The following is a 26384-nucleotide window of genomic DNA, read 5'->3' as shown; positions in this document are numbered from 1 at the left end:
GAAAAGAAAAGAAAAGAAAAGAAAAGAAAAGAAGCTTATTATATCTAGATGGTAAGTAAAATCATCTAACAGTTTGCTAAGAAAGTATTTCTTACAATTAGCAGGAGTTTAAGTAGTGATAATAGCCAATTTTCAGCACTGATAAGTATAATTAGAGTTTAAGCTTGATAAGTGGGTACTGACAAGAAAAAAACCTTACAACACAACTGGGAAATTACCAAGAGACTACACGCAACTTCACTAATTACTCCGGGAAGAAAGGAGGAGGTAAACGAAGAGGACTGCAGTGTTGCAGATTGCTTCCTAAACAAGCACTTCTCTGCTCTTTCTTTGCTGAATAACCTGCAGTGCTGCCTCGGAGGAGGAAATGAGGCTTCAGGTTCTTTCCTTCTTGTCCTGGCTCTTACACCATTATCAAGTGAATGTGGAATGAAGGACAAATATCTTGCAGGCAGCTTCTGGGTATAAGTGCCACTGCAGCAGGGGATGCAGTCAAGGCACTACTCACGTGGGGAAGGCTAAAGCTATGACTTGTCTTCCAGTCTTCCCCACTCTTCAGAATTTTTCTTAAACAGATGAATTAAAATCTAGTTTTTACTGAAAATTTGTACGACTAAATTAATGGAAGCAATTTGATACATAAAATATTTAACTGAACAAACAAAAATGGAAGTGACAAGAGTCCTTTTGGTATTGTCTGGTTCTGTACGTAACACATCTCCAGCCAGGAAGATAGGAAGTGGGAAAATGTTCTTCCCACTAGAGAAGGCTGCCTGCTAGTTTTTCTCCCCCAGGAACGCCAAAGGAAGAAGTTTTTCAATCTGGATGTTTATGTTATATGCAAATCAAGGCGCCTCTTTCAGTTTTTATCAGTTAAAGGAAGAGTAATGTCCAAGCAATTCCCGTTCAAAGTTTTCTCCCAGACAATTTATAATTCAGAGGATCTTTTCTCAGTTAATGAGGAAGCAGTAGAAGTGCTCCCTCCTTCCCTAGGTGCACTATTTCATTTCTCAGAGACAAATCAGGAAGCATTTATCATTTCAAAGTAATGTTCCGAAGGAAAAGAAAAAAAAAAAAGAAACTGTTAAAAAAAGGCCCCAGGGCAATTTTTGTTGTCTATTATGGTGTAAAACATAACATCGTAAAGCTTAAACAATAAAAGGTCAGACAGGGAGAGGAGTGTGCTGTGGAGCAGACCACTGTTAGCAAGGCTTGCAAAACCTGCAGGATTTCCACGGTGGCTTACAGAGAGAAGGCAGGAGGTGTCACAGGGCTGAGGGGCCTCAGCCAAAAATCACAGCTGGGAGAGAAGTCAGCAGCCAGCAGGAGGGATCTGGCATGGTGCACTGCAAGCATGGAGCAATGGGAAGGCTGGGGATGGGAGCAGAAGCGGGGTGATGCCCTGTCCCCAATGATGCCAGCACTGCCATGTGCTCTATTTGCAGCAACTTGGGCTTTGCCTTGAAGCCCTCTAAATAAATGAGCTGAGTTTTTATATTTCTCCAAGGAAAATGATGGCTTTGAGGGAGGGGTTGCTTACCGTGCAGGTAAATGTAAATGTATCTGATGAAAGAAAAGTGTTGGTACAAAAGGAAATGGGTAGAAATGGGAGAAAAAAAATGGGAAAAAAAATTATAAAAATAAAATAAAAAATAAATTTAAGTAAAAAAAAATATATAATAATATGAGGGAAAACCCTCTAAAAACTCCCTGCTTGCACCAGAAATAAATCTACAGAGGGAGGACAGACAACTTGGAGTCAGAGAGCAGAGGTGGGGAAGAGAAGAAAACAAAGGTTCTGAGGATGTTCAATCAAATGTGTACAGAGAGAGCATGATCTGACAATTCCATACTTTCAGGGGAACACAATGTATTCTCAAACACTGTGTAGAAATGTATGTAAGGCAGGAAATACCCAGAGATCCCAAGCCTCCTGCATACCCTGTGCACATCTCTTGGTCAGAATTGGAAATGCTCTCTGCATTAGCTCTTTCTGCTTGGATCTGCCAACCATAAAGGCTGAAAGTGCTTTTAGGCTCATGTTTTCATTTCTAATTTTCTCAGTGTATGAGACATGGATATTCAGACAATATAGATCTTTATTCCTTACAGAAGAAGCAAATACCAGTGATTGATATCCTTACTTCAATGGGAAAAAAAAGTTTAAAATGGATTGGCGATGGCTGAAATTACTCTCCATGCTGTCACACTGCCAAAGCTGGACATCCTATTGAACGACTGGCAATCTACCAGAAACACAAAAACGTTAATACAGCCGTTCCCAAACTTTGCAATCTTTTCTAATTCAACTTTGAAATTAATTCACATTTGTTTTCAGAGAAGTTGCCAAATCCTTTCCTCATGCTGTTTTGCAAAAGAGTGAAACGTCTGTGGCCTTTGCAGTGTTGTCTTAAATCTACTGCTGGGTTAGAAATGCTGCTTGAAAACTCCATGTAAACAGACACGACCAAATCTCTTTCACAGTTATCCTGCCCTGTCAGAAGCAGCAGTGGTACCAGTGATGACTAGCACATTTGATGCCTGGGCAATCTCTGCGATAACAGAAGTGACACATCATGTGATAAGCAACACAAGTGAGCCTGACGACTATTCTGGGATGGAGCCCACTCAGCGATTTGAAAGTGCAACATGGGGAGACAATCAGGCACTCTTCAGCTGACTTTCTTCTTCTTCCACATCGGGTAACGATGGCAGCAAAATGACTTTTCAAATTACACAGAATATAGTTTGTGCAGGAAAATGAGAGGGGACAGACAAAAGCTATATTCCACAATATTATGGTTTGCTGAGCAGTTTTGGCAAAAGCGGAATTGTTTTACTTACCCTCTGCCACCTGGCTTCTCCTGGAAAATGGCAGAGAGCAAGTAGGAAATTGGGCAGAGATAAAAGACGCCGCAGAGTGCTTTTCTGTCATTTTCCCATGCATATGTATGATTTTAGGTCTTTCTTACCCTGGACGGGAGCCAAAGGCTCGTAGACTACTCGATAACCCTGCAGGACTCCATTTGCTGCTGTCGGCTCGCCCCAAGACACATTGAGTGTCGTGGAAGTGATTTCAGAGAACGCCAAGAAGCTGGGAGCACTGGGTGCTGAAAGGATTACAAATGGATTGAATTGCAGCAGGCGTAGTCAATCTGATATACATATATATTATAAAACACTGCGTTTTTTTGCCCAGTCTAAATCTAAAGGAGCCAAAGAATGGGATTTATGAATTGTATCAAAATTTCCAGTAATCAATCAAAACCACAGATTGTCTTCCCTAAGAAAAGCAGCCACTCTGCTGCAAAACTGGGTCTCAGCAGCAAGCAAGGAGACACAACAGAAGGAGAAGACTCTCACAGGAACACTAAGTTTGGCCTTTGCTCTCCATCTTGCTGCTGACTATCAGAAAGCTTGCAGTGTTTTACTGTTTGCTCTCCCCCTGTCATGGTTAGTGGAGATGCACTGTAGAGGCTAAGGTTTCTCGAGCTAACTCCCTCACTAGAACAGGGCCAAAGGGCAGCAGAGCACTAAGAGAGCGTGCAGCCCCAGTGCTCGTGTGCTCCTCGTGGCAGCCACATATAGCTCAGTCTGATGGTAGGGCTTCAACACGAGGGGTTGCACAAAGCATCCCTCTTCTCTCACAGGACTGCTCAGGAATTTCCAGGCGCTGCTAACAAGTTCAGATTTTCAGATGTGATAGCAGAGGCCCCAAAGAGACCCCCAGAGTTGCATCCTGGATCGACCTGCAAAGGGGTCGGTCGTTCTGACCATCTGTTCCAGCTCCATCTCTCTGCTCCCCTTCCCACATTGCTGCATTTTTGATCCTTTCCCCTCAGCCAACACAACATAACGACCCAGCTGAAAGCTAATCCTACACAGCAGTGCCCTCCTGCATGCCCCACACTCCCCCATTCACTACCAGCAACCATCAGACCTATGCTCTGAGGTGGTCACATACCAGCCTGGTGTGTCCTGCCCGTTGAGGGTCTGCTCCTGGGGCCGTCCCCTGCTGCATTGAAGGCAGAGATGCAGACCAGGTATCGCGTGTGGCTGGTCAAGTTTTTGAGGCGGACTGTTGTCTCAGGGAGGAAAAGGACCTTCACTTTCTCTGTGTCATTCTGGACGTCACTCTCCCAATAATAAATCTGTTGGAAACAGTGAGATGTTTTAGCTCCCAAACATCCCAGTATTGCAGCCGTACAGATCAGCAGGATGGAGCAGCCTTGCTCTGGACTCTCTGGTAAACGGTTCACTCTTCTCCATGTGCCTGATCTTTTCTTTTTCTTTGGCAAATTACACCGAGTCCAGTGGCCATGCAGTTGAGTACATCATTCAAAAATAGAGCACAGGCTGAAGAATGTGGCCTGATGACAGCAGATCTGAGCTGCCAGAAACTCTGCGAGGAGAGGTCAGTCTTTTAATTCTCCCTGAAATGCTAGCTGCCTGTCAGCACTGGCACCCTGAGATGATGCTCCCATCATTCACTTCCCTGTGCACACAACTGTGCCACCATTTGTGTTCAAAGGACAGACAAGAAAATGCCTTTCTGAAGAGGGAATGAAGATTTTCCCTAAAATTCCTTGCATTACCCTTCTCCGTTCTCCCTTGCACAATTTTTATCCTGATCCCATAAAATTAGGATTGGAGAAGACGATTCCAAGAGAGAAGTGGTGCCAGCCCTACTTATTGGACAGGCCTGGCAGTGTGTGCATTACAACAAGCCAAAGCAAGCCAGAAAATGGAGAGAATGAGCCAAGGCAAGACTCTACCTTGGCTCTACAAGGCAAGCTGTTAGAGCCATCTATATACATAGAAAAGAAAAAGAACATGAATTGATATATAAGGTTGCTTGCTACTGCCAAGAAGGGATGCCAGATTATTCACATTGGCTTGACTTTTCTTCACTTATGGGTCTAAATTCATGGAGAGAGGCAGAGCCAGACACTGAAGACAAGCCAAGCTCCAGTGTTTGTAGACTTGCCCATTTCCACTCTCCGAGGGTCCATTCTCATGCTGGAGAAGCTAAACAACATGCCTCTGCAACGTGCTCGTCTCATATAAACCAAATGCAATTAATGCTATGATTTAATTTTGTTAAAGTTAGGGAAATGAAATAATTCTTCTGAAATCTCACCTGGCTTCTAGTTTGGAGAAAGTTGTGCTTTTCCTAATGCCTTTGGAACAGTCGATAGATGGAAAACAGTTAGCTTCCTCCAGAACATTCCTTGCCCAAAGATTTTCTGTGTTGGTTGCTTTTGGAGCAGATAAGTTGCCCACGTAAGCGTAGCTGCCTCCCTATCTGCATGCCCTCTCTCCCCAAGCTTTCCTTTCTCTTTCCCTGCAAATATCAATGTGCTTTTCCCTTTCTTCCCTCTTCCCCCCATCTCATTTCTTCTGATTTTGGAACACACAGCCATTTCCATACTCAGGCCGAATACTGCCTTAATTTGCCTTGTGCAGTGAGGGCAGCTGTAGTTGTAGAGCCATCTCACAAGTAATAGAAAAGCCAAGCAAGACAAATGAAACCAGGAGAGAAATAGAAGCATTGCCTTGTAGCCTTGTATGTTCCCATTTTGGCTGTCGGCAGGAGGTGGGTCCCAGGTGAGCTCCAGCTGGCTTGCAGAAAGGGAGTTTACTTGGATGTTCTGTGGGGCCATCGCTGGTGCTGGAGAGAAAGGAAGACAGAAGAATTAATAGTGACAAGCAGAACTAGTTCATATCCAGGCTGCAATTTTCCATTTGTGGAAGGGCCGAGGACAGACTGTTTATGCCGTGAGTCAGCTCACAGAGCCAGCCCTGGAGGTATCCATATTGCTGGGAAGTCTCAGGTATAAAGCAAGAGCATGCAGAGACTGAGAAGCTCCTGAGCCTCCAGAGGTGATATTCTGTGTCACACAGACAGGATTAGACATTGAATAAACTCAATCCTGTCAGCAGCTTTGGGAAATAAAAGAGAATTTTTTCTTTATTCTGTGGTAATGTTTCAGGCTTGCCTTTGGCAGCGTCATGGTGCTCCAGAGCAACCCGTCTTGAAAGCAACTGTGGGGAGCAGCACAGCCCCCTGCCCCTCCAGCACAGCACCTTGCCCCACCAGTCCACTTTGGACTCAGTGGCACATCTTTGTATCAGCCCCTTTCCAAGGACCAAGGTACATCAGCCCATATCTAGTTGGGTACCAATCAATCTGCCTCACATTTTCTGTATGACAAAATGGCTTAGCTTGCTACTCATTAACTCTGATCTCGTATTACACACATGCACATAGCAGACCCCTTAGGCTCCTGACGACACTTCTTTGCATCGTGCTCTGCAAGAAAACCAATCTTTGGCTTCCTTCAAGTACACCTGGGTCACACCAGCTCTCCCTTCTGTCAGGATGCAACCTGGTGCTGGTGGATTTTCTTAGCCAAACAGCACGTGTTCTATTTACAGAAGAGATGCCCAAGCACATCCTGTTCCAACTCCAGAAGCAGAAAGGGAAAGGCAGGGCAAAGGGCACACTTCTCCACAGCCTTCACCCTCACCCTGAGAAAGCAGCCTCTTTTCTCTCTGCCTGTGTATGGGCCATAAATAGAAGTGATAAAACATTCACCACTCGAGTAAGATAGCTCCAGTTATCTGTTCTTCTGGAGACTTCCTTCTTTAGAGAATGACCTTCATAAGTCACACTTTTCTACCAATACTCCCTCCCCCCAGAGTTATAAAATAAAATAGTAATTAACACCCACTCAGCCTGACACCAACTATTTATTTTGTTCTAACTGTGTGGTTTCCATATTATCACTGCCCACCCTGCCGTTAATGGAAATGTTAATAACCAGCGCCAGGTTGTTGTGACAGATGCTTGGGCTCATTATCAGAAATTCTTATTTACCGCTCCATTAAACGACAGAATCGCACAAAAAAAAACAATTCAATCAAAACTAACTGGAGGAATTTTAACAGCCACATTAATAATCCAAAACATAAATAAAGTTAATGTCTTTTGCATGTTTGCCACTGGCAACTCTACTGCAAAATTATTGCTGTACAATTAAAACGTGAAAGGTAAAATTGTAAATAGCCATTATCCCGGGTGAAAACTATTTGTTCCTTACACCTTTTGTTTCCTTTTCGGCTGTGCATGGCAGGGGGTGGTGATGACCAACTGTACAGCACAGCAGCCACACACTGCCTGGTTGCAGGGGTGCTGCTGCCTGATGCTGCTGTTGCACCTCTGCTCTCTAGGGCACTGCCTGCACTCAACACAGCACAGTGCTGCTCTGCCAAGGGCCCCTCCAAGCATCTCAGGGTTTTGAGACCTTCACTGCACACATCAGAGCAGCGGGGCCAAAGCGATTGCACAATACAAACCTGGAAATATATCTTGGGGATTTGCAGATGATGACATGCTCAGAGAAAAGGGAATATGTACAATCACAGAAGAAAATGGATTGCTTTAGCAGTGTGTTTTCTCTTCTGGGTAGTGACAGTACTGGCTGCCCTGAGCTGACAGCTTCAAAGTGCTCTCAACACTGAGGTCTGAAGTGATGACTGCGATAGCATTTTTCTCTGGATCCTATGTGCCAGCCTGGAACAATTGCTGCTTCCGAGCTGTGACCATTAGAAGAGTTGGTGTGTTCAGCCTGCTGCCACAAAAACACCATCTTTTCCTCAAATCCTTTATATAGAGCATGTCTAAGAAACAAAGTGGTTAAAAACTGCCAGCGATCACTCTCCGCTGACACCCGCACTGCTGGAGCTGCACTTCTGCTGGCGCAGAGGTGGAAAATTTGATGGGAGGGGAAAAATAAAAAATGATAACTGCGTGAAAAAGGCATTTCAGCACCACAGAGCCTCAACGAGATGCAAATTGTGTTTGGTTTTGTGCCCCGCGAGTCTGTCCCTCTGTTCAACTTTCAAAGGCTGACGTGCACAGGTTGGCAGTGAGGGACAGCAGCACTGTGCTGCTCATGCTTGCTGTGGCTCTGAGCACATAGCACATCTTCCCACATGGGTAAAAGGCAATACTTTAAACAAGAGGAAACACAACCCTGAAGAGTTTACCTGCTTGGAACCCTGAGCCATTTGCCAAACGTGTGGACAGCCTGTGCCAATAAAATGAATGCATTTCAAATGCGAATTCAAAAGCCTTTTACCTTATAGGAATGCGGTTTGAGATTACTGAGCTCTGAACTCTTTTTTTTCATGGCTGTTGAAACCACTAATATATAAAAGCAAGGTTAAAGCCGCATACCTCACGCTGCTTCAGGTGTTAGTGACATTATCAGCTACAGCAGGAGTGACATGGAGCCCGGAGGGCCCAAATTCAGGTCTTGGCAGGTGGAAAGCATTTCACTTTCCCTGAAAAAATGCATGTATTCATGAAGTCTAATTCCCTGCATGTATCCCGCTTTGTTATCTCACGCAGATATTTGCAAACATTTCTTTTCTTATCTGATCTCAATTCACCTTTAAGATTGTCTCCTTGACAGTCTCTCAGTCAAAAAGGAAGGAGAAAAGCCTGAGCGGGTTGTGCAGTAATTAGTAAAAGTAATAACAACAGCAACAACAACTGTAGGCTGGAATGATGGCAGGGTTGTGTAAAGACAATGAATCTATCTGGGAATGGAATGAGAGAGAGAGAAAAAATGAGTGCGTGGATAAAGTTACACATTGAAATCCACATTTAAATATATCACTGTCCTCATTTCTCAGTGGAACTGAGTGCCTCTGCTCGCTTTGCAGACAATTTGAGCTTGCAAATGCTCATAACCTTTAAAGAGAAGGTGCTTGAAATCCCCAGTGGCTCTGCACCAATCTCCACGCTCTGCTGAAGGTTCACCTTAGTTTTTCTCCCGCTTGCCTGGGATATTTGCTCTCTGGGCTGTGTGACACCGAGAGCTTTTTATCAATATGAAAGTACTATTCCTTTTCTTAGTGACTGTCGCCACGATGCTCTGTAGCACAGGTAGGCTACAAATCCCTGTGATTCATCAGGTAAACCTAATAGCTGTTTTTTATGAAGCATTCCTTGCTGCTCTTACAGCTGCTCAGATTTCTGGCTAGTGAAAGGTTTCCCCTTTACCAACTTTCTAATTATTTCTATAATGCCAATATTATGTTGAGGAATTTGTAGACAAGTCTGGGACATGATGTCCCTAGTACTCATGCCATTTAAACATACAAAAAAATATAACCATGGAGAAAAATGCAGTGAAAGAGACCAGAGATCTTCTATGTATCTTCTTGATCCTACAGTACCAAACAATCCCAAGCAAATTCCTGTTCTGTAAAGACCTCTGATCCTTTTCTGTGTAGCAAGCATTTTCCCTCCAGTTCATCAAAGCATGCTTTTGTGAATGTGCCTGCCTTTATTCCCTGGTAATCAATATATTTACATTTTGGTGTTAGCACCTAGAGGCCAGAATCTCATTGCACAATGTGTTGCATAAACACAGAACAAAGAGATAGCTCCAGGCCTAAAAGCCTCTAATCGGTATTTCTGCACACTGAAATGGAGGGTTGGCTGCAGCATGTTCTAGCACAACAGATGTAATCTCATCTACCTTCTCTCTGCAAGAGGGAAGACAGAGCAATATTCAGTGCAGCATATGCTCACAGTTAAAGCACGCACACGCGGCACCTCCCAGGTTTACACACAGGTTCCTGGCACACACAGCCCTGGAAAACTGAGCTGGAAAGGATTGGAGAAGGCTCAGACAATCCAGGTTCCCATGTCACGTTGGGCTCAGCTCTGCTGTCCAGATGTCTGTGTGATCCTGGCCACTGACCCCTTTCCAAATTCCACTGCCATCTCTACACAGAGCTGCCTATTGAAATAACCCTTAACATGTACTCTTGGGGTAGTTTTGCTTTCTCAATGCCTGGCATCAGCAGTCCTTGCTGCACTGGTTCTGTCCCAGAAGCAGGACACAAAGCATCCCTCCTTTTCCCTTTGCAGCCGTGCACAGATAAGCAACTGTTACACGGAGTATTAAAAGCCAAATGCAAGAAAACAAACAGAAGGCCACAAGATAAAATATCAGAGACTGATTAGCACAATGGGCAAAGCCAAACACAAGAGATTTTCTCACAGTCTGGACTCAAAGAAGAAAGACGAGGATGGTCTCTCCCAAAAAAATGAACAAAGTGGTGGATTTGCAGATGTTTGCAGTTATTCCTTCCACCAAGGAAAAGCAGTGAGAGAGAAAAGGCATTCAGTGCTTATTGGCCATTTTCTTACAGTGCCTGTGAAGGAAAGGTGGGAGCAGGAACGTTTCCTCTGTGCAGCAGTGCTCCGTGCCATCAGGAATGCTGTGTGAGCTATGCTGATTAGCTCAATAACAATTACTTAATTGTGCTTCAAAAGCAGCAACTGAAGCTGCTTTCCGCTGTGACAAGGCAGTGCAAGCTATATTTAGAACGTAAAAGATGTTTCCCACCAATTTCTGGCTGTTTTAAGCAAGGCTGCATTTTGTGATGAAAGTACACACATTTTTTTTCTAAGGGCTGCATGTTGTGGGGCTGCTCAGATGTATTTCACAAGCAGTAAGATGGGCAGATATACATTCAAAAGCATGCATACTGACACCCTTAATTCTCCAATACAGCCCTGTTTGCTGTCACTGGACCTCTCCTACTCAGGCACCAAAACTCAGCACTCTGCCTCTTACCAGCTTGGATAACCTGCTATGTGATAGGAGCCTGAGGAAAGGAACAATCCGGTCTCTTCTACCTTGGAGAAGCCCAACCTCTATGGGAGAACGGCTGGAAACAGTCTGGTTCCAGTAGGGAGTAACTCTTCAGTGTGTGGAATTACAACTTGATTTACAAGACTGCATAGATTAGAGTCAGAGAAATGGGAACATTTCCTAGCGTATGGTGGACCAGTGGAAGCTGATATAAGACCAACCTTAAAAAACAACTTTCTCACCTTTGTGAAAGCTGATAGAAGGGGGATTCTAATTGTAGCCAAAAACAAAGATAAACAGACAAATGTACCTCGGTGGAAAAGAAGGGATAGACACTGCACCACATTTTTAAAGGTATTAAGGTCATGAAAAACTGTAAATAAAAGCAGATGCTATTGAAACCCAATGGTAACATGCCCAGGTTCTCTGCTTAGTGCTGGGCAGCTTTCCAGTATTGTCTAGGTGTATTCTCACCTTCTGGAGAGGTACAGAGAGAGATGCAGGTGGCTAAAGGAGGAGAGATTCACCACACGTACTGGGAAAAAAAACATTGAAATGAAACAAAGACATGGATAAAAGAAATGGATACTCATGGACCCAGACTAGAGGAGGTTATCTGCCAATGCCATTTTTTCAAACCAAGGAGGCAATCATGTTCTGAGGAAGTCTCTATGGATATGACTTATTCATGAAGAACCTTTATAAACTGGCAAGTGAATCAAGCAGAAGTAATTCTCATCCTCTCCTTCACCAGTGCAATGGTGAAAACACCAGTGCTATGATTACCAATCTTTTAACATGGAGATCAGCTTTCCAAACAAGCCACGTGCAATCCAGGATGCTCCTGAGGCAGATACAACCTGATGTAAAGAAGCCAGTGTGCTCACATTACAATGCCTAAAAGACGGTGGATGTCACAAAGCAGTACTGTGAAATAGAACCTGTAAACAAAAGTTACATATTTTGAACCTGAAGGCTACAGTTTTACTTAGCTAATAAAAGGCTAAAATAGGCTATCACATTGCATACTGAGATTATCCATCATGAGACTGAGAACACCTGACCCAGAAGTAAAGCTCTTACAAAACTGTAAGACTGCTTCTGGAAGGGGCATACAGGTGGTTAAAGCAGGGAGGGGAAAATAATAAAGCAGGCTTTTGATTTGTATTTCTTTTGAATCAACAAGGATATGCTCACACACAGGCAGCCCATCAGTCAGCAGGGACGAACCCGTGAGCAAGAGAAGCAAGAGTTGCACGAACACACAGGTGTGAACCTACAGCTGAAATCCCTTCTCCATTACAAGGTAAATTAGGGATAGTTCCACTAAAGCTAATGGAGCTAACTCAGTGTGAGGCTTTATGAGCGAGAGCAGTGCCAGCTCTGATGAGTGCAGGACTCGTTCCCAGGAGTATGCATGAGGTGGTGAAGAGCTGAAGTGTTTGATAGCAGCCCCGCTCCTCTTTCACCTGCAGCAGGAGTGGGAGCAGCACTGCATGCGCAAGTAATGCTCTCAGTTCCTTCCAGAAGTCTGTCCATAGAGGGGCAACATTACCTGCTTCAGACCATCTCCCTGAGCCCCCTGATTCCCAAGAGCCCTCCTCCTCCGTTTTCAGGTACATTCCTCTCATTATAACTTATTAATTCCACATGTTAATATCATAATACCGTAAGTTCATGGCAGCAGACAAAAGCACCCTCTTAATGTTCACTAACAGCAAGACCTACTGAAGCCTAATAAGCACCAACAACTCCTTATCCTCCACTAAAGTCATTAGAGCATGTCAAATAATCAGGCTGAATCTTCACCAGGTTTCCTTATACCAAATGTTACAAACTGTACCACAAAAGGTCTATGTGAGCAGGTGAGATCTGCCACTGAGATAACCTCTCACTGCTGTTTTTGAAGTAAGTTGGGCAGTTGACCCCCACAAGAGTTTGATTTAGGATTACAGATTGCAGAGCTCGGGGAACCCCAGGGAGAACCTGCAAGACTGTGATCTCATGGTCCCGGGGAGTGAGAGTCTAAATTTACATCCATGCTTTGGAGTGAAAGTTTTCTCGCTCATTTTGCAGTTACAGTGCCTGTGAATTCATTTCTGCTCTCTGTCCTATGCCACTGACATCTGGATTGCTGTGGCCAACGTGTTCTAGAATTATTGCTAATTAATATTAAAAATTGCAACTTTTTATGCTTTCCTTCCACAACAGGCAACCTGAAACACCTCCAGGGCCATGATTGATGATGGGTACAGCAAACAGATGTCAGAAAAGAAAATCAACTGTGTTTCTCCACAGCTGGCTTCACAGCAAAGCTGAGCAGAGGAGGCAACGCCACAGGAGCTGAGACCTGTAAAGAAAAGCCTATGACATTTTGCTCACATATCCCAGGATGAAGAAAAACAAGCAGAGAAGGACTGTGCAATTAGAAGGAGCACAGATTTGGCTGCAAATATCCTTTAGTCAAAAACACTCCAGCTCCAGCCTGCTCAAATGTGAGTTATCAACCTGGGGCTTCCCCACTTCCTTACCAGGGCGATTTATGGTCCGTTTTACTTTACTACTGATGGCTCATGTTTTCGAAAGGAAGGTTAATTTCTTTGCTTTTAATGGAGTAGCTCTGCTGCTAGCGCAGTCAGGCTTTGCATACACGATCAGGCTTTCCATCCCTCTGCCCTCTGTGCAGGGATGCCCCCACACCAAGCTCTTCACGGGCCATGGAACACTGCAGCAGAACCACCAGCCGCCCATTTGTCCTACCACTCCCACTGCTGCTTGCACCAACTGCAGAACAAAGGCGAGAGTCCAGATGGTGAAGCTGAGAATGGATGGTTGTCTGTCTCAGGCTATGGTCAGTGCTGAAAATCGACATGAAATTGTTGGGGTTTGAAACAAAAGTTCATCATTTGGGCAAAACATCGTATGACAATGGCAGACCCACACCACCCACAACCGTAAGAGCAGTGAAAGAGCTAAGGAAGCTCAGATGATCAACATCTGATTTTATTTTTGCTTGGACAGAAACATCTTTCCTACACTGAGATGTGATAAAAAGAGGCAATTAAACCAGAGCTAAGCAGGAGCTGATGCACTGTATAAAGCATTGTGCTGTACCAAAGGCTGCTTATGACCAATATTAACAACTTAATGAGCTGTTAATGAGGCGCACATTCAGCTTTTACTTGCAGCATGAAAACATTGCAAATCATTTTAGGGAGCTTCTGGATAGTCAATGGAGAATTAAAGATGTCAAATAAGCCCATCAAATCTATGTCTCAATCTGGACACTGCTTTCCAATGCATTCGCTTAAAATTCCTTTTCCTCCATGGCAGAATAACTTGCTTTGACAGCAGTACTGCTCTCACTTAGACTTTGCTTCCTTCTGCCTTGACATTAGATTTCAGCCTCCAGAGAGCTGCAGGGATGTCTTTTTGACATGTTGACATTAAGGACACTTCTTCCACAGACTCACACTGGCACGGTTACTTTCTGTTTTACCGTTATAAGATCAGCTACTGAGCTAAGTTACCAAATTTGGAAATTTAATTATGAAACCTTTGTGCTCATCTATAAACAAATTAAGATCTTAAAATTACCCTTTGAAAATAGCCATTTGAAATAGGAAAGGGAGCTCAGGTCTATCCAGAAAATTCATGTCCATAATTCCCCAGCAGTGCAGCTCCACCAGTAACAAGCAACGACTAATGCTCTAATGTAGGCACACTTTAGTTTGTTATTTTTTACTGTTCTGTCATAGCCCTGCAGGATTAGATAATGCGACTGAGTGCTATCTATACTGCTATTACCACCAGTGGAGCTGAATTGATGGGAACAGCAAATCCACACTGGACTTGCTGCAATCAAGCCCCACATGGAAACCACGTATAAAGTGAGTCTGGAGGTTAAAATCCATCTTGAAACGGTGATGTGGTCTACTCAGTGGCTCTCTGAAAGAGAGTGCTGTTGGGATACACGGGATATAGCCATAATGGCTTACAGCAGTGCAAGAGAAGCCGAAAAGAGGCTTATTTTCTGCTGGCAGTGGGAAATGTCTCTTCATTTATTTTTTTTTCCACCCCATCGTCTTCCTATAGTTTTCCTTCCTTGCTCTGCTCTGACTTTACTCTGCTTTTTTTTTTTCAGTATATGTTTGGTGAACTTGGCTTGGATCTTTAACCCCAAGCTCAGTGGAGAACTCATGTCTTAAGGAGCAGGGCACTGGGGGACAGGATGAAAACCCAGCATCATGCCCAGAGCAGGGCATTCCTGTTTGTTGCAACAGTTCAGCGGATTCTTTACATTGAAGTTAAGGGAAAAAAGAAAATCCATGTTTGAAACAGCCAGCCATCCCCCAAAAGTGGCCTTTTGCTGATGTTTAGAAGAGTCAACCACTGAAAAGTAAATACTTTACTGTATCACAAGTGTGATGCTGTTAAGATGCCACGGGAGGTCAACCCCTTTATTTAAAGTGGGAGAAAATGAAGCCTGTGATTTATTGTACTAGTTTCCCTTGCCTCCCTCCCTCCCCTTTTGTTTATCAAGGGAAGATGCTGTCCCTAGGCTGACAGGTTTTAGACTACTGCAGTGTGAAATGGCCACAACAACCCTTCTCTGCCCTTATCCAGTGGGGGCTGGGATGGAAATGCCCACCCAGCTCTTCCAGCCGTGCCAGCAGCGACGCACAGCTATCTGCATAGGCGCAGCCAGCCACGGAGGGACAGGGCACGTGTGTCCCAGACAGATAGGAGAAAACAGCCAAAGGGCCACAGCAGTCTGATTGAGGATGCCAGCTTGAATGTGTTGAAATGTTGTCATTCCTCTTGTAGGTTGTTAACAAGGAGGCACGGGGGACTTCTCTGAGCAGCATCTTCTCAGCTCCATTGCAGGCAGAGAAGGAGAAACAGTTTCATGCTACAGGAAAGGGGGGCCAGAGGTAGTGCTGAGGGTCTCCCTTGTCCACAAAGCAATCTACAATAGGGAGGTGAGGCCACACAGGTTATACATATAGCGAGCACACAAAACCCATAGAAAGAAGCAAAAACACTCACAGACAAAGCAGCCTTGTTCCAACGGCCTTCTCCAGCATTAGCAGGAGAGACAGAAAGGCACTGCCTGAGCACAAACAATCTGGTTGGAAGCGACACGAGTTCTTTGCTAGAAGCAGCTCACAAAGGGATGTTGGTCTCTGCTTCCCTGTGATGCTTGCCTCTCCTTAGCGTGGCTCCTTTTTTGTGTTCTCTTTCTCAATTTAAAATCACTACTTTTGGTCGTGGAGCTTTCCAGATAGCTTCTGCTCCTTAACTGTAAAACACTGGCAGCTCCAAGTGCAACTCTTGCTGTAACTGCAGGGCTGAGCCCCCATCCTTGCTCCAGGAGTGGCTGCACAAAACTAACTTTGGGAGCTCCAGGAACAGCTGTGGAGCTGTGGACAGGTGGAAATAATTCTGATAACAGCAAGAAGAAGAGGAATATTCACTTTGGCCTCTGTGAGCATTGCACCAAGGGGTAAATTCAAGTATCTGTATAGGAGAAGAGAAGAGAAGCTCAACTCTCTGTCCCAGCCCTGCCCCCTTCTAAGCTGAGGTTTCACTCTGATGAAAGTGAGATGGGCATTAAACCTGCATTCCTGAAAGACGATGTTAGCAACCACAGCAGCTTTTCAGTGGAGGACTTCTAAGGAGAGGATCTCTGTCTGCCAGTGTTTTGTTCCTTCCCCTTCCCTTTGCAGAATGGGCTTTGAGAGATCATTATTAAAGAGAACAACAACAACAACAAACCAGCCTCATCAGCTCCTGTGAATTCTGAAGGTCACCAATGCCAGCATCAGTTATAATGACATACATCACTCCCTCTTCAGACAAATGGACTTACAACCTATTTAAAGGCAAGTGTGTCTCAGAGCACTTCACCCCTTCTGCTACCTCCTCTCTATACATACACACTCTCCTCCAGCAGCAGCTGCTGGAAGAAATTATGAATTCCATTATTTTTCATCCAGAACAGCTTCGCAGTATATGAGAGAAACACTGGAGGCTGCAGGCTCGTTAGCACAGGATTTGTATTGCCACCTCCCATTTTATTCACCAGCCCAAATTAGGTGAAGCATGCCTGCCCCAAACCTGTGCTTTCTGTTTAATTAAAATGCAGGTGGTGGACTACCCTGAACTCCAGAGCCCATGGCACAATCAGACAGCGACAGTGACCCAGTAGAATAATGCTCTTGATGTAGGGGCTGCTCTAACAAAGCCTTAATTTCAGTCAAGCAGAACAGCACCTCTGGTAGCAGCTGCATTTAGGGCCAGGATGATGATCAGCACAGCTTCTTTCTGCCTTCCCAATCAAAGCTGGAGTCCCTGACAGCTGAACTGCTCAATGAATTAACCAGGCGAGAAGGGGACTCGCTGAGGGGCTGCAGCTCCCTTCTCATTGCTGCAAGTGGCAGCTTTCAATTTTTATTTTTATTTTTTATTTTTTTTGCTGTTTGTCAGGAGATGCACATGGTTCTCTAATGAGCAGGGCAGCCAGATCTAAATAGGCAACTGCATAGATCTCCTCCACATAGGATAGGGATGCAGGGGCTCAAGGCAGGTGAGGGAAGAGCTGGCTCCACTCAGACCCATAAGTGCAGCATAGGATATGGTTTATTCTCCACATCAGAGAACTTTGCAAACATGCAGACATAAAACCTTTACTGTTTCAGTGGATGGGACAAAACTATGCTATGAGAAAAAAGTTCTGCTCCACCTACTACAAAAAATACCAACCAAGCCAAACCCAAATCTGCCTGCATCTATCCCTTTAAATCACCTGGCATATCAACCCTGTTACTTGGGCCAGGAATCTCTACTTGCCCTTGGCCCAAGCCCATGAGAGCCGGACACTTGGGACGCTGCCTTGGGTAAGACTCATTGGCTACTTGAGTTTGTATTGTAAAAATCCAGATACAGTGATAGGAACAGTTTCAGGTCTCACAAGAACAAAGGAAGGGTTTGGGATGCTCGTCTTCCTGCACTGTTTATCTGGCTGGGCTGTTTGCTGCTCCCATCCCACATGGCACACCAACCATCAATATGATTTCTGGATGTTTCATGCTGTATAAAACATGGCAGACTGCACAGAAATGGATATTTCCTCTGAAATGTTACCAAAGCATTCTTATACCTAAAACCACCATATTCCCACAAAGGTATGTGCTATATATTCCTTTTTACAACTGCAAGGAATCTTCTTTCACCTACTAGAATTACTGAGACCCTTACAGCACAACGAAGCACCATTTAGCAGTACTTGGACATAAATTATCCTTCAGGCTGGAGACTGGTCTGCTTCAGTCACTTTGTGTTCAGTGCTATGCTCATGTTGTCAGTGGTTTTTGTTTACTGCCAAGGTTTTCTCTACTATTTACATGGGTGTCCCATCATCAAAGCTAAGTGGACCCATTTTTTCCAGCTTGCTACTTATCCAACTCTACCATGGGTAAGAACATCAAGCAAACAATAACAACAAAAACTTGCATTTCCACAGCACACTTCAACTCGAAAGTGTCACAAATCAATTTAAAACCTAAATTGCAGCACCAGCTCCAATCACTTTGCTCACAGTATAAATCACAGCCAGCTCTGGAGGTGGAAGAGGCAGTTATATAACAAAGCATAATAACTTCACACTACAAGTGTGAAAATCTGCAGGAAGATCCTATGTTCATCACTTCTACTGCGTGAACCCAGATTGTCCCTAACCAGAGGTAGAGCCAGGATCCCTAAAAACCACACTGACTCACGTTACAACCCCAAAAGCACCAGTCCTGCCTGTGCAAGAAAGCCTTAGAATAATTAAGGTTGAAAATGACCTCTGAGACCACCAAAGTCCAACTGTTGACCCATCCCCACTCTGACACAGAACAACATCCCTCAGTGCCACGTCTCAGCAGTTGTTGAATACCTCCAGGGATGGTGACCCCACCACTCCCTGGGCAGCATGGTTTCATCCCAAGTTTGGCCTCCTCCATTGCCCTGTTCCCTGTCGGAGCTGCAACGAAGATGAAGCGCTGTCTGGTTAACATACATGAGCACCACCACCCCTTTCTTCTCCCCACCTGATTTTCCATGCTCTGTGTATGTGTAGAAATGCGTTTGTTGGCTCAGTTTGCAGCAGGGAGGTATTTTGTTCTGAAACAAAAATCTATTTTGAAGTCAGATACAGTTGGCTCCACTTGGGTCTTCCTTTGCTGCAGTTAAAGAAAGACATTGGAGCACCAGCATACTAGAAAACATGTAGGTATTGCCAGCTGTCTCCAAACCATGCGACCCTGATTAATTTATGACGTTTTCAAAGAAAGATAGTGAATGTCATACGTTATTTGAAATTCAAAGGTTAAGCAGTACTAAAAAAAAAAGTGGGCTTTACTTACTTTTGAGCAATAGAATCTTCAGTGAATGACAAGAAATTGTATTAGCACCGAGTTTGCTAACTTTTACATCTTAGCCTTGAGACAGAAGAACAAAAGTGCAATCAGATCTGTTCCCAGCAGCAGACTGAACAACAGGAGGGAGCGTGTTGCCTATTCTTGTTCTAAGCTTCATAAGATGTTGCTGCGGAAATTGATACCATAACTAACAGCCATTTCAGCGCCAGCCTCTCTCCAGCTGGGGTCACCGTAAATCCTGCATCGCCACCGGGCTGAGGAGGAAGACATCAGCATCAGCTATTCCAGTCCTCCACTGGAGCCTTTGAGAGGAACAGGCTCAGCTGCAGGTTATCTCTGCTCCGCCAAATCACTTGTTTCACAAAGCATTCAGAGGAGTGCCTGCTTAACTCTCTTGTCCTGATGTCTGCCTCCGGCCTTCCAATGGAGGGATTTAAAATTGATCGGCAAGTTACACTTCATAAATGCAGCCTGAATTTATGCACCGCATCCATAATAAGTGGCAGCATGAGTAGTGACACTGCACCACAGCTTCTGCATGTGATGCAGAGGTAGAAGTCTGCAGGTTCTTGAGAGTAATCTTCATCTGCGGCTCCAGAGCTAGCATTAAACTGGACACAATATCTTCTTGACTTCAAGAGCATAAAAATACAGCAAGATGTGGTGCACAGGCAATGCCTCTACACAGACAGCAATAAAATAAAAGAACCAGCTTCCCAAGTCTCCCTTGTTTTGTAGTTCTGTTTCTTTTCCCTTGTGGCTTTCCTATGCTCTACTTTCTACTTTAACTTGAGTCAATTTTTCCCTCAAGCTAATTTGGTATGACCAGTCATTCTCCTGCAACTCCAAAAAGGATTTTCTCTTTTTTCTTTCAAGTGCACCTTCTTCCCTTATTCCTGTGGACCAACTGGCTTTGAAAAGGCAAGAAGCTATTGGCGCCAGCCTATTCCAGGAGAGAATGCTACAGAAAACGGATAGTGATAATGATTCAGTCCTTTCCCAATATTTGAAGAATACCAGAACTTATTGAAACTAAAAAATATATATAAGCCTGTTTTACCTACCTGCTTCACCCACAAACACTTCCACTGGCGTGCTGGTAGGGCTCTCACCAATGACATTATATGCTGTCATTAACACTTCATATCTTTTGTATTTCTTCAACTCTGAAAATGTAAATTATATTGCACATTATTATTCATAGTATGTTACAGTATTGACCTGTCTTAATCTCCATCACTTCTCCATCACCACACTTCTCTCATGAAATACTGCCTTACAACAGTGCAGTGGTGTGCTATCTACTTCCACCCTTCCTCAACACATTTATCACAGTAGGGTCTGCACAATTATGAAGGATCTTTGCTACGAGATGACAGAATTTTCCAGTATTTTCACTGTGTCACTCCAGTAAGAAGGATCACACCTGATGATTAGCTAGCTAGGGGAGTACCTCTGGGTCATTCCTGATGACAGGGAAAAGATGGGACTTTGAATGCTGAACACGTGGGATCATTTTGATCTCTACTGGTAAGAATGAACACGGCTTCAAGCCTTCGCCTAGCCCCAGTGACTTCCATCCAGGGGTCATTTGGCAGCTGCATGGCTTGAGAACGTCACTGCTGTGACAGGATCCAGAGGACAACCTGCAGCAGGGAAGCTGCAATCCCATTCAAAGTACTGCATGCATATCTTTCTCCCTCAACATGAACACGGTTTAAAGATCAATCCCAAAGAGAAAGGAGAATTTGAAGTGTGGGTTCCATTTGGCCATGACAGAACCAATTTATTAGCTGACACAGAAACTATTTACAGATGAGGTAGGAGAATAAAAGCAGTGTGACAAAAAAGCAAGAAAACCCAATGGTATGGGGGCAATTAATAGATGTAAATGGGGATGGATTAGAACCATGTCAATGTCACTGGGAAGGCAGCAACTGAGCAGTTTTGGACTTTGCCTTTTTATGATGGAAGAATCAATTCTAACAGAAATATTTATCATCTAAAATATTTAACAGTGAAATTAAAGTAAGAAAGAGATCAATAATATAAATAGCTGTATTTAAATGAGCTCAGAATTGATTAAGACATGCATGGCCAGGGTACAAATTTCTCCCTTTGCCAATAATTTTCTCTGTTACCTATGAATCACATTCTACCTTTCTCTCTGAGGCTGACAGAATGCTATCGGTTTGGTGAGGTTCAATAAATCTAATCATGCTGGTTCTTCAAGTTTTACTTCCATGGAAATATTTACAAGTGCCTTGCTCCTATGCCTGACTCAGAGCTCAGCCTCGTTTCCTATTCTCGGGTATAGAGTAAATGATATCCAATATATCACTAACTTTTTGCCAGTCCATTAATAAATATTAAAAAAAATGTAAGATATATGGCTCTTGATTAGAATTTCAGTACTAGGCAGCTGGTACAGAGAAAGTTTAATTGCTGCCATGAAAAGCCACAAGGGACATTTTAGTGTTAACTGGATGTGGAAGAAAATGGAACATATGAGAGTTCATGCATGCAAGTTTCAGTGGGGATAGGGCTTCTTTTTTTTTTTAGCCCAGCACAATCTGTGACTCAAAAGCCTTGGGCAAAACCTATCTAGTGAACCATCATCACCACAAAGCAACTTGCCTTTTAACTCTGTCGAATGCTATTTTATTCATTTCCAATTGAAAACACCTCTGGAGATGCATATAAATTCATTGGGCCCTCTCTAAATTGGCCTCATACTCTAAGGAATGCTCGAGCATTGCAGTGCTTGAATCGTAGGGCTAATGATGTGATACTGCTAAACTCAGATGGACTGCAAAATACGTAGCAAGCAAATCAAAATTCATTTAGCATCAGCAATGCTGGGTTGTTACAGTCAACTATGTTTTACCTTCCCAGCAGCCACAATTTTACAACCACTACCTACTTGCATCATCAATATCTATTGATGTAGAGAAAGCAAAGGCTTAAAGAAAAAGGAACTCCGGAAACCAGAATCATTAATTTGTGTTGATTTCTGCCAGATCTGCCGAGGACAACAAGAGGAGTTTGCCTGTATTGTATTTTGAACCATTACAAAGAGTCTCATCTAAAGGCAATGTGCACTTACGTGTTAATTCATACGTCGTTAATGCAGAGCTGCTGTTCACTGTCTTGAAGCTGCTTTGGGCTATTCAGGGTAAGCAAAGCAGAAAGCTTGTTACAGTGCAAGGAAACAGTTATTGCAAATGATGTACAGCAGAGACAGAGGCAAATGATGCAGCACACACACACACAGTTTGAGCTTTAGGACTATACCTCGAAGGCCAATAAAACCACATCACTCTTGTAACACATCAAAAGCATCTCACTCACACGGGTTTTTTCATTTTCTCCTCAAACAGGGAATCATACAAATATGCAATAGAGAAATGTTCTGACTCTTAGATTAAACAGAATAAATGAGTGCAGAGGAAACAGTTTCTAGGGGAGAAACTAAACACTGTATAGCATTCTTATGTCTCAACATGCAAAATTTGAAACATGGAGAGCTGCAGGGTAAAGACTTGGAACATGGGCCACAAAGAGCAAACACTTACAGTAAGATAGGACCTGTTTCTTTAAATGCATGTTAGATTCCCCACAGTTTCACTTACAGAATTCAACATTCCTGCTGTGAACGAACTGCAGTAATATGTTAAGCAGTGTAAAACTGCAGGTCAGTGAGGAACAAGGGTGCACTGAGGTGAAAACTGTCATATGAGGAGAGAGAGGGATATTTCTCTTACAATACTTGTCTCCAACCCCTTTTTTCCCCCTCTTGTCTCCCTGGAGAAGCAGAGCAAGGTGTTTTCTACTATACAGCCATTAGCAGCATTGCTGCAGGGCCAGCAAGAAGAGGGAAGAGAGGAAACCAGTAGGTATTACAAGCTTCCTAGCTTACAAGACCAGAGAGCATCCGAAGTCATTACTTTATGATGAGATACACAGCTCATCATTCAGCTTTTGCCTGGAAAAAAAAAACCCTTGTGCATGCCTGCACCTGGAAGAGCTGTACATGTCTTCTCTGGATTAACCTCTGTGCTCCCAGAGCCCTCACTCAGGTCTGACAATGTAAATGGAATCACAGATGGATGCTGATGCTACATTAATACATTCACCTTTCCCACATTCACACAAAAATCTTTCTTGCTTTTATAGAAGCCATGTTTATGGATTCAGAGAAACATGGGAGATGCTGTAAGACATTAAAGTAGTCTTGGCATATTCTGCTGCTCATAGACTCTCGTCTTACTCTGAATATTCCACTGACATCAAACAGGACTAAAGTCAGTCCTGCTGTGAGCACCCCTCATTGCTGGGCCTGTAGGGTTACTGAGCACTCATATCTTTACCTTCCATCACCTTATTCTGCCTATTCTTTCTTTCTACCCTTTTTCTAAGCCTTTTTCACTTTTTTCTATTATTCACTTCCCTCTCTACCTTCCTTCCAAGAAAAATCCCAGCAACCACCAGAGCAAGCATGCACCTTCTTGCTCATTTTTGCTATTTTCTTCCAAAATAAGGACAAGCACTTCAAAATTTTACAAGTGCTATTTAAGATTTCTCCTCAGCTGTTTTCCTCTACTGCAAAAAGAAAAACAAAATGTCAATTATAAAAACTATTAGAAAACAGCAAGCTGAGGAAAATGAAATCTCTCTCCTTTTTGTCTGATGGCAGAAAATGTCTACTGGGGTAATTGTGGAGATGGCAGAAAGCAGGAAATCAGAGGGGACATGGAGGACAGAACATCGATTCAAGCACGCTGGCACAGATTAGAGTGCACCATCACAAGCGATGCTGATCAGACAGAGGCTATTAGCATTTTCCAGCATCTTCACCTTGACTGGGTGAAATCTAAATTATCTCCAGCACTTTGGGCATAATGGTGCGTTCTTTCCATAGGTAGGAGTGCACATAGCGTCTGGTATAAAGACATTCAGGGATAAGCATCCGAAACACAGGCTTACGTGTGAGCTCAGCTCGTAAAGCTGAGGGGTTCCTGACAGCTTTGGATTCGGTGGCAGACCCGGCATCGTAATCCAGCTCCCTGTAGTAGATCCGGTATCCCAACAGCAGCCCGTTCAGACTCTCTGCTTTGGGTGGCTGAAAAATGTTCATGTGAAGAATATTCTCGTTAGGATGAGCATGGTAACTAGCACAAATTTGTGGGATGCAGAATATAAATAACAGATCACTGAAAATGCACGCTGATGGTCACCAACACCGCAAACCAATGTTTCACTTTGGAAATGACAAAAGTAAATTATTTTGTCACAGACAGTGTCCTTAGTGGATGGATGTTCATAGAGCATTCTTCGTTTAACAGTATTTACCTTTAGAGTAACCAAGAGCCATGTGAAAAGTAACGAACAATTCTGTGGTTCGTTAGGATGATGAAAATATCTGCCAGAGCAGCTTCAGAGAGGAAGCACAGCATGATGAACTCCTGTGTGTTGCATTGTTTGAGGCCCATGGGAAAACCCAAATCTCCTCCATAGCAGCTTGAAGCAATAGAGGATGTATGGCATTGAGCTGGCCCAAGTACATGCTTTGTTCCTCTGCAACATGCTACTAGATGCTCAAAGACATCCAAAGGATTCTTCAGCAGCCCCTCACATCTTCAGATACAGACGTACAATCTATACACTGAAAGGAATTTTCTGTGCAAATGGCTTCTTTCAGTAAAGACAAGCAAAGGGATTCTTCATGTTTGGGAAAAAGTGACTTTCATGAATCTAATGCAGGCTACGAACTGTGGAGAAGAAAAGGTGCCCTGAGCCATTTATCTTCTAAAGATTCTTGTACCGAAACTTAAGGGGCTGAAAGGATAAATGAAAAGGATTTTAATGATGACCTTGCCTTTAATCCAGAAAGATTCCTAGCAGTTTTGAGAACTTTACTGCAGAAATCTTCAGTCCATCATTAAAAAATTAACCACTGGCATGATACTCTGTTACAGCACAAGGTAATACCACGTGTAATTCCAATGAAGAAAGTAAAAAGCATATTTTTTACAAGAAAGGAGGCAGATATTTGGTAATAACCTGACTCTGCTTCTTGAAATGACAAGAATCTTCCATTGCTTCCTTACAAAAGATGAAAGAAAGAGGGTGGTCCTGGCTCATTGTATGTAAAAGATTTTTCTTTGGGTAAGGACTAAAGAATTAAGTAGAAAGACTGTAGTTCAGGGGAGTCAAAAAAGAAAAGTATGCGATCCAGAGTTTATGAAAACTACCAAGCTACCACGAAAATGCTCCTGGAAGAAGCCTGCTTCTTTTGCAGTTGTCCTGCCTGAAACCTGCTGAAAGCAATCTGAAAATTCCAAGTGCCTTGCTTTGTTTGCCCTCCTCCATCATGATGTTTCATACTGATTATACTACTCCATCCTTTGCAGAAGCTTTGGCTGTCTTTCATTATTGTTTAGCATTACAGACTGACCTAGGAACACAAGATTGTGAAAGTGAGAACCTTCAAGTTGGGCCCTCAGAAAACAATTCAAAGTCCTTTTCACAGTGAAAGCTCCACCAGAAAATGAGCTATTTTTTCTGCTTCCCAGGATTTTTTTGGAAAGCTACTCCACTGCTCGGCTGGTTAGAAACCTTCATTTAATTTCTCATCTAAATAATTCATAGTGAGTCTGTAACCATTTGATCCTCTGCTAACATTGCCTTTTGGATTACATTGTTCTTCTCCTTGTGGGGTCTTTACTCCTAGGCTGTATTTCAAAAAGAGCAGCTATATCCCCTCTCAGACCCCATTCTAGAAGGTAATAAATCAACCTCTTGTCACAGAATCACAGAATCATAAAAAGGGTTGTGTTGGAAGTGACCTCAAGGATCATCAAGCTCCAACCCCCTTGCCGCATGCAGGGCCACCAACCTCCACATTTAATACCAGACCAGGCTGCCAGGAGCCCCATCCAACCTGGCCTTGAACACCTCCAGGAATGGTGCATCCACAGCCTCTCTGGGCAGCTGTTCCAGCACCTCACCACTCTCAGCCTTTTCTAGCCACAGGCCAGATCCCTTAAGCAAGGGACTAAACAAACAGACCCAAAGAAGTGACAGCTTTTTCCATGGCTCGAAATGCTCTCCTCTGCAAGATGCAGATGAGATATTATTTATTATAATCTTACGTAGCACTGTTTTTTTTTTTAATTAAAAAAAATCCACAAAAGTTGGAAGTGGAAATCTTACATTCTTGAAAGGAAAACTCTACTGAAGCTGTTCCTCCTTGCTCTGCCACACAGCTGATAACAGA

At 43.6% G+C, this 26384-nt stretch overlaps 1 protein-coding gene across 4 annotated transcripts in view; it reads right to left on the bottom strand.

Annotated features, from left to right (window-relative positions):
* SDK1 (sidekick cell adhesion molecule 1) overlaps positions 1–26384 on the bottom strand; it is a 363622-nt gene that overhangs the window by 25579 nt on the left and 311659 nt on the right. For 3 of the 4 annotated variants that reach the window (XM_042863994.1, XM_042863995.1, XM_042863997.1), the window contains 6 exons: positions 24092–24227; positions 22212–22271; positions 20170–20271; positions 5556–5671; positions 3965–4151; positions 2973–3110 (listed from right to left, as the gene is read on the bottom strand). In XM_042863994.1, the coding sequence (XP_042719928.1) occupies positions 2973–3110; positions 3965–4151; positions 5556–5671; positions 20170–20271; positions 22212–22271; positions 24092–24227 (739 nt within the window). The remainder of the gene's footprint in view (positions 1–2972; positions 3111–3964; positions 4152–5555; positions 5672–20169; positions 20272–22211; positions 22272–24091; positions 24228–26384) is intronic. The other variant, XM_042863996.1, reaches the window with a different exon arrangement.

The sequence above is a fragment of the Lagopus leucura genome, unplaced genomic scaffold (assembly GCF_019238085.1).
Source record: "Lagopus leucura isolate 7727_CA_CO unplaced genomic scaffold, USGS_WTPT01 Super-Scaffold_760, whole genome shotgun sequence".
In the NCBI taxonomy this organism is placed as follows: Eukaryota; Metazoa; Chordata; class Aves; order Galliformes; family Phasianidae; genus Lagopus; species Lagopus leucura.
This window is presented reverse-complemented; position numbering and strand designations above follow the sequence as displayed.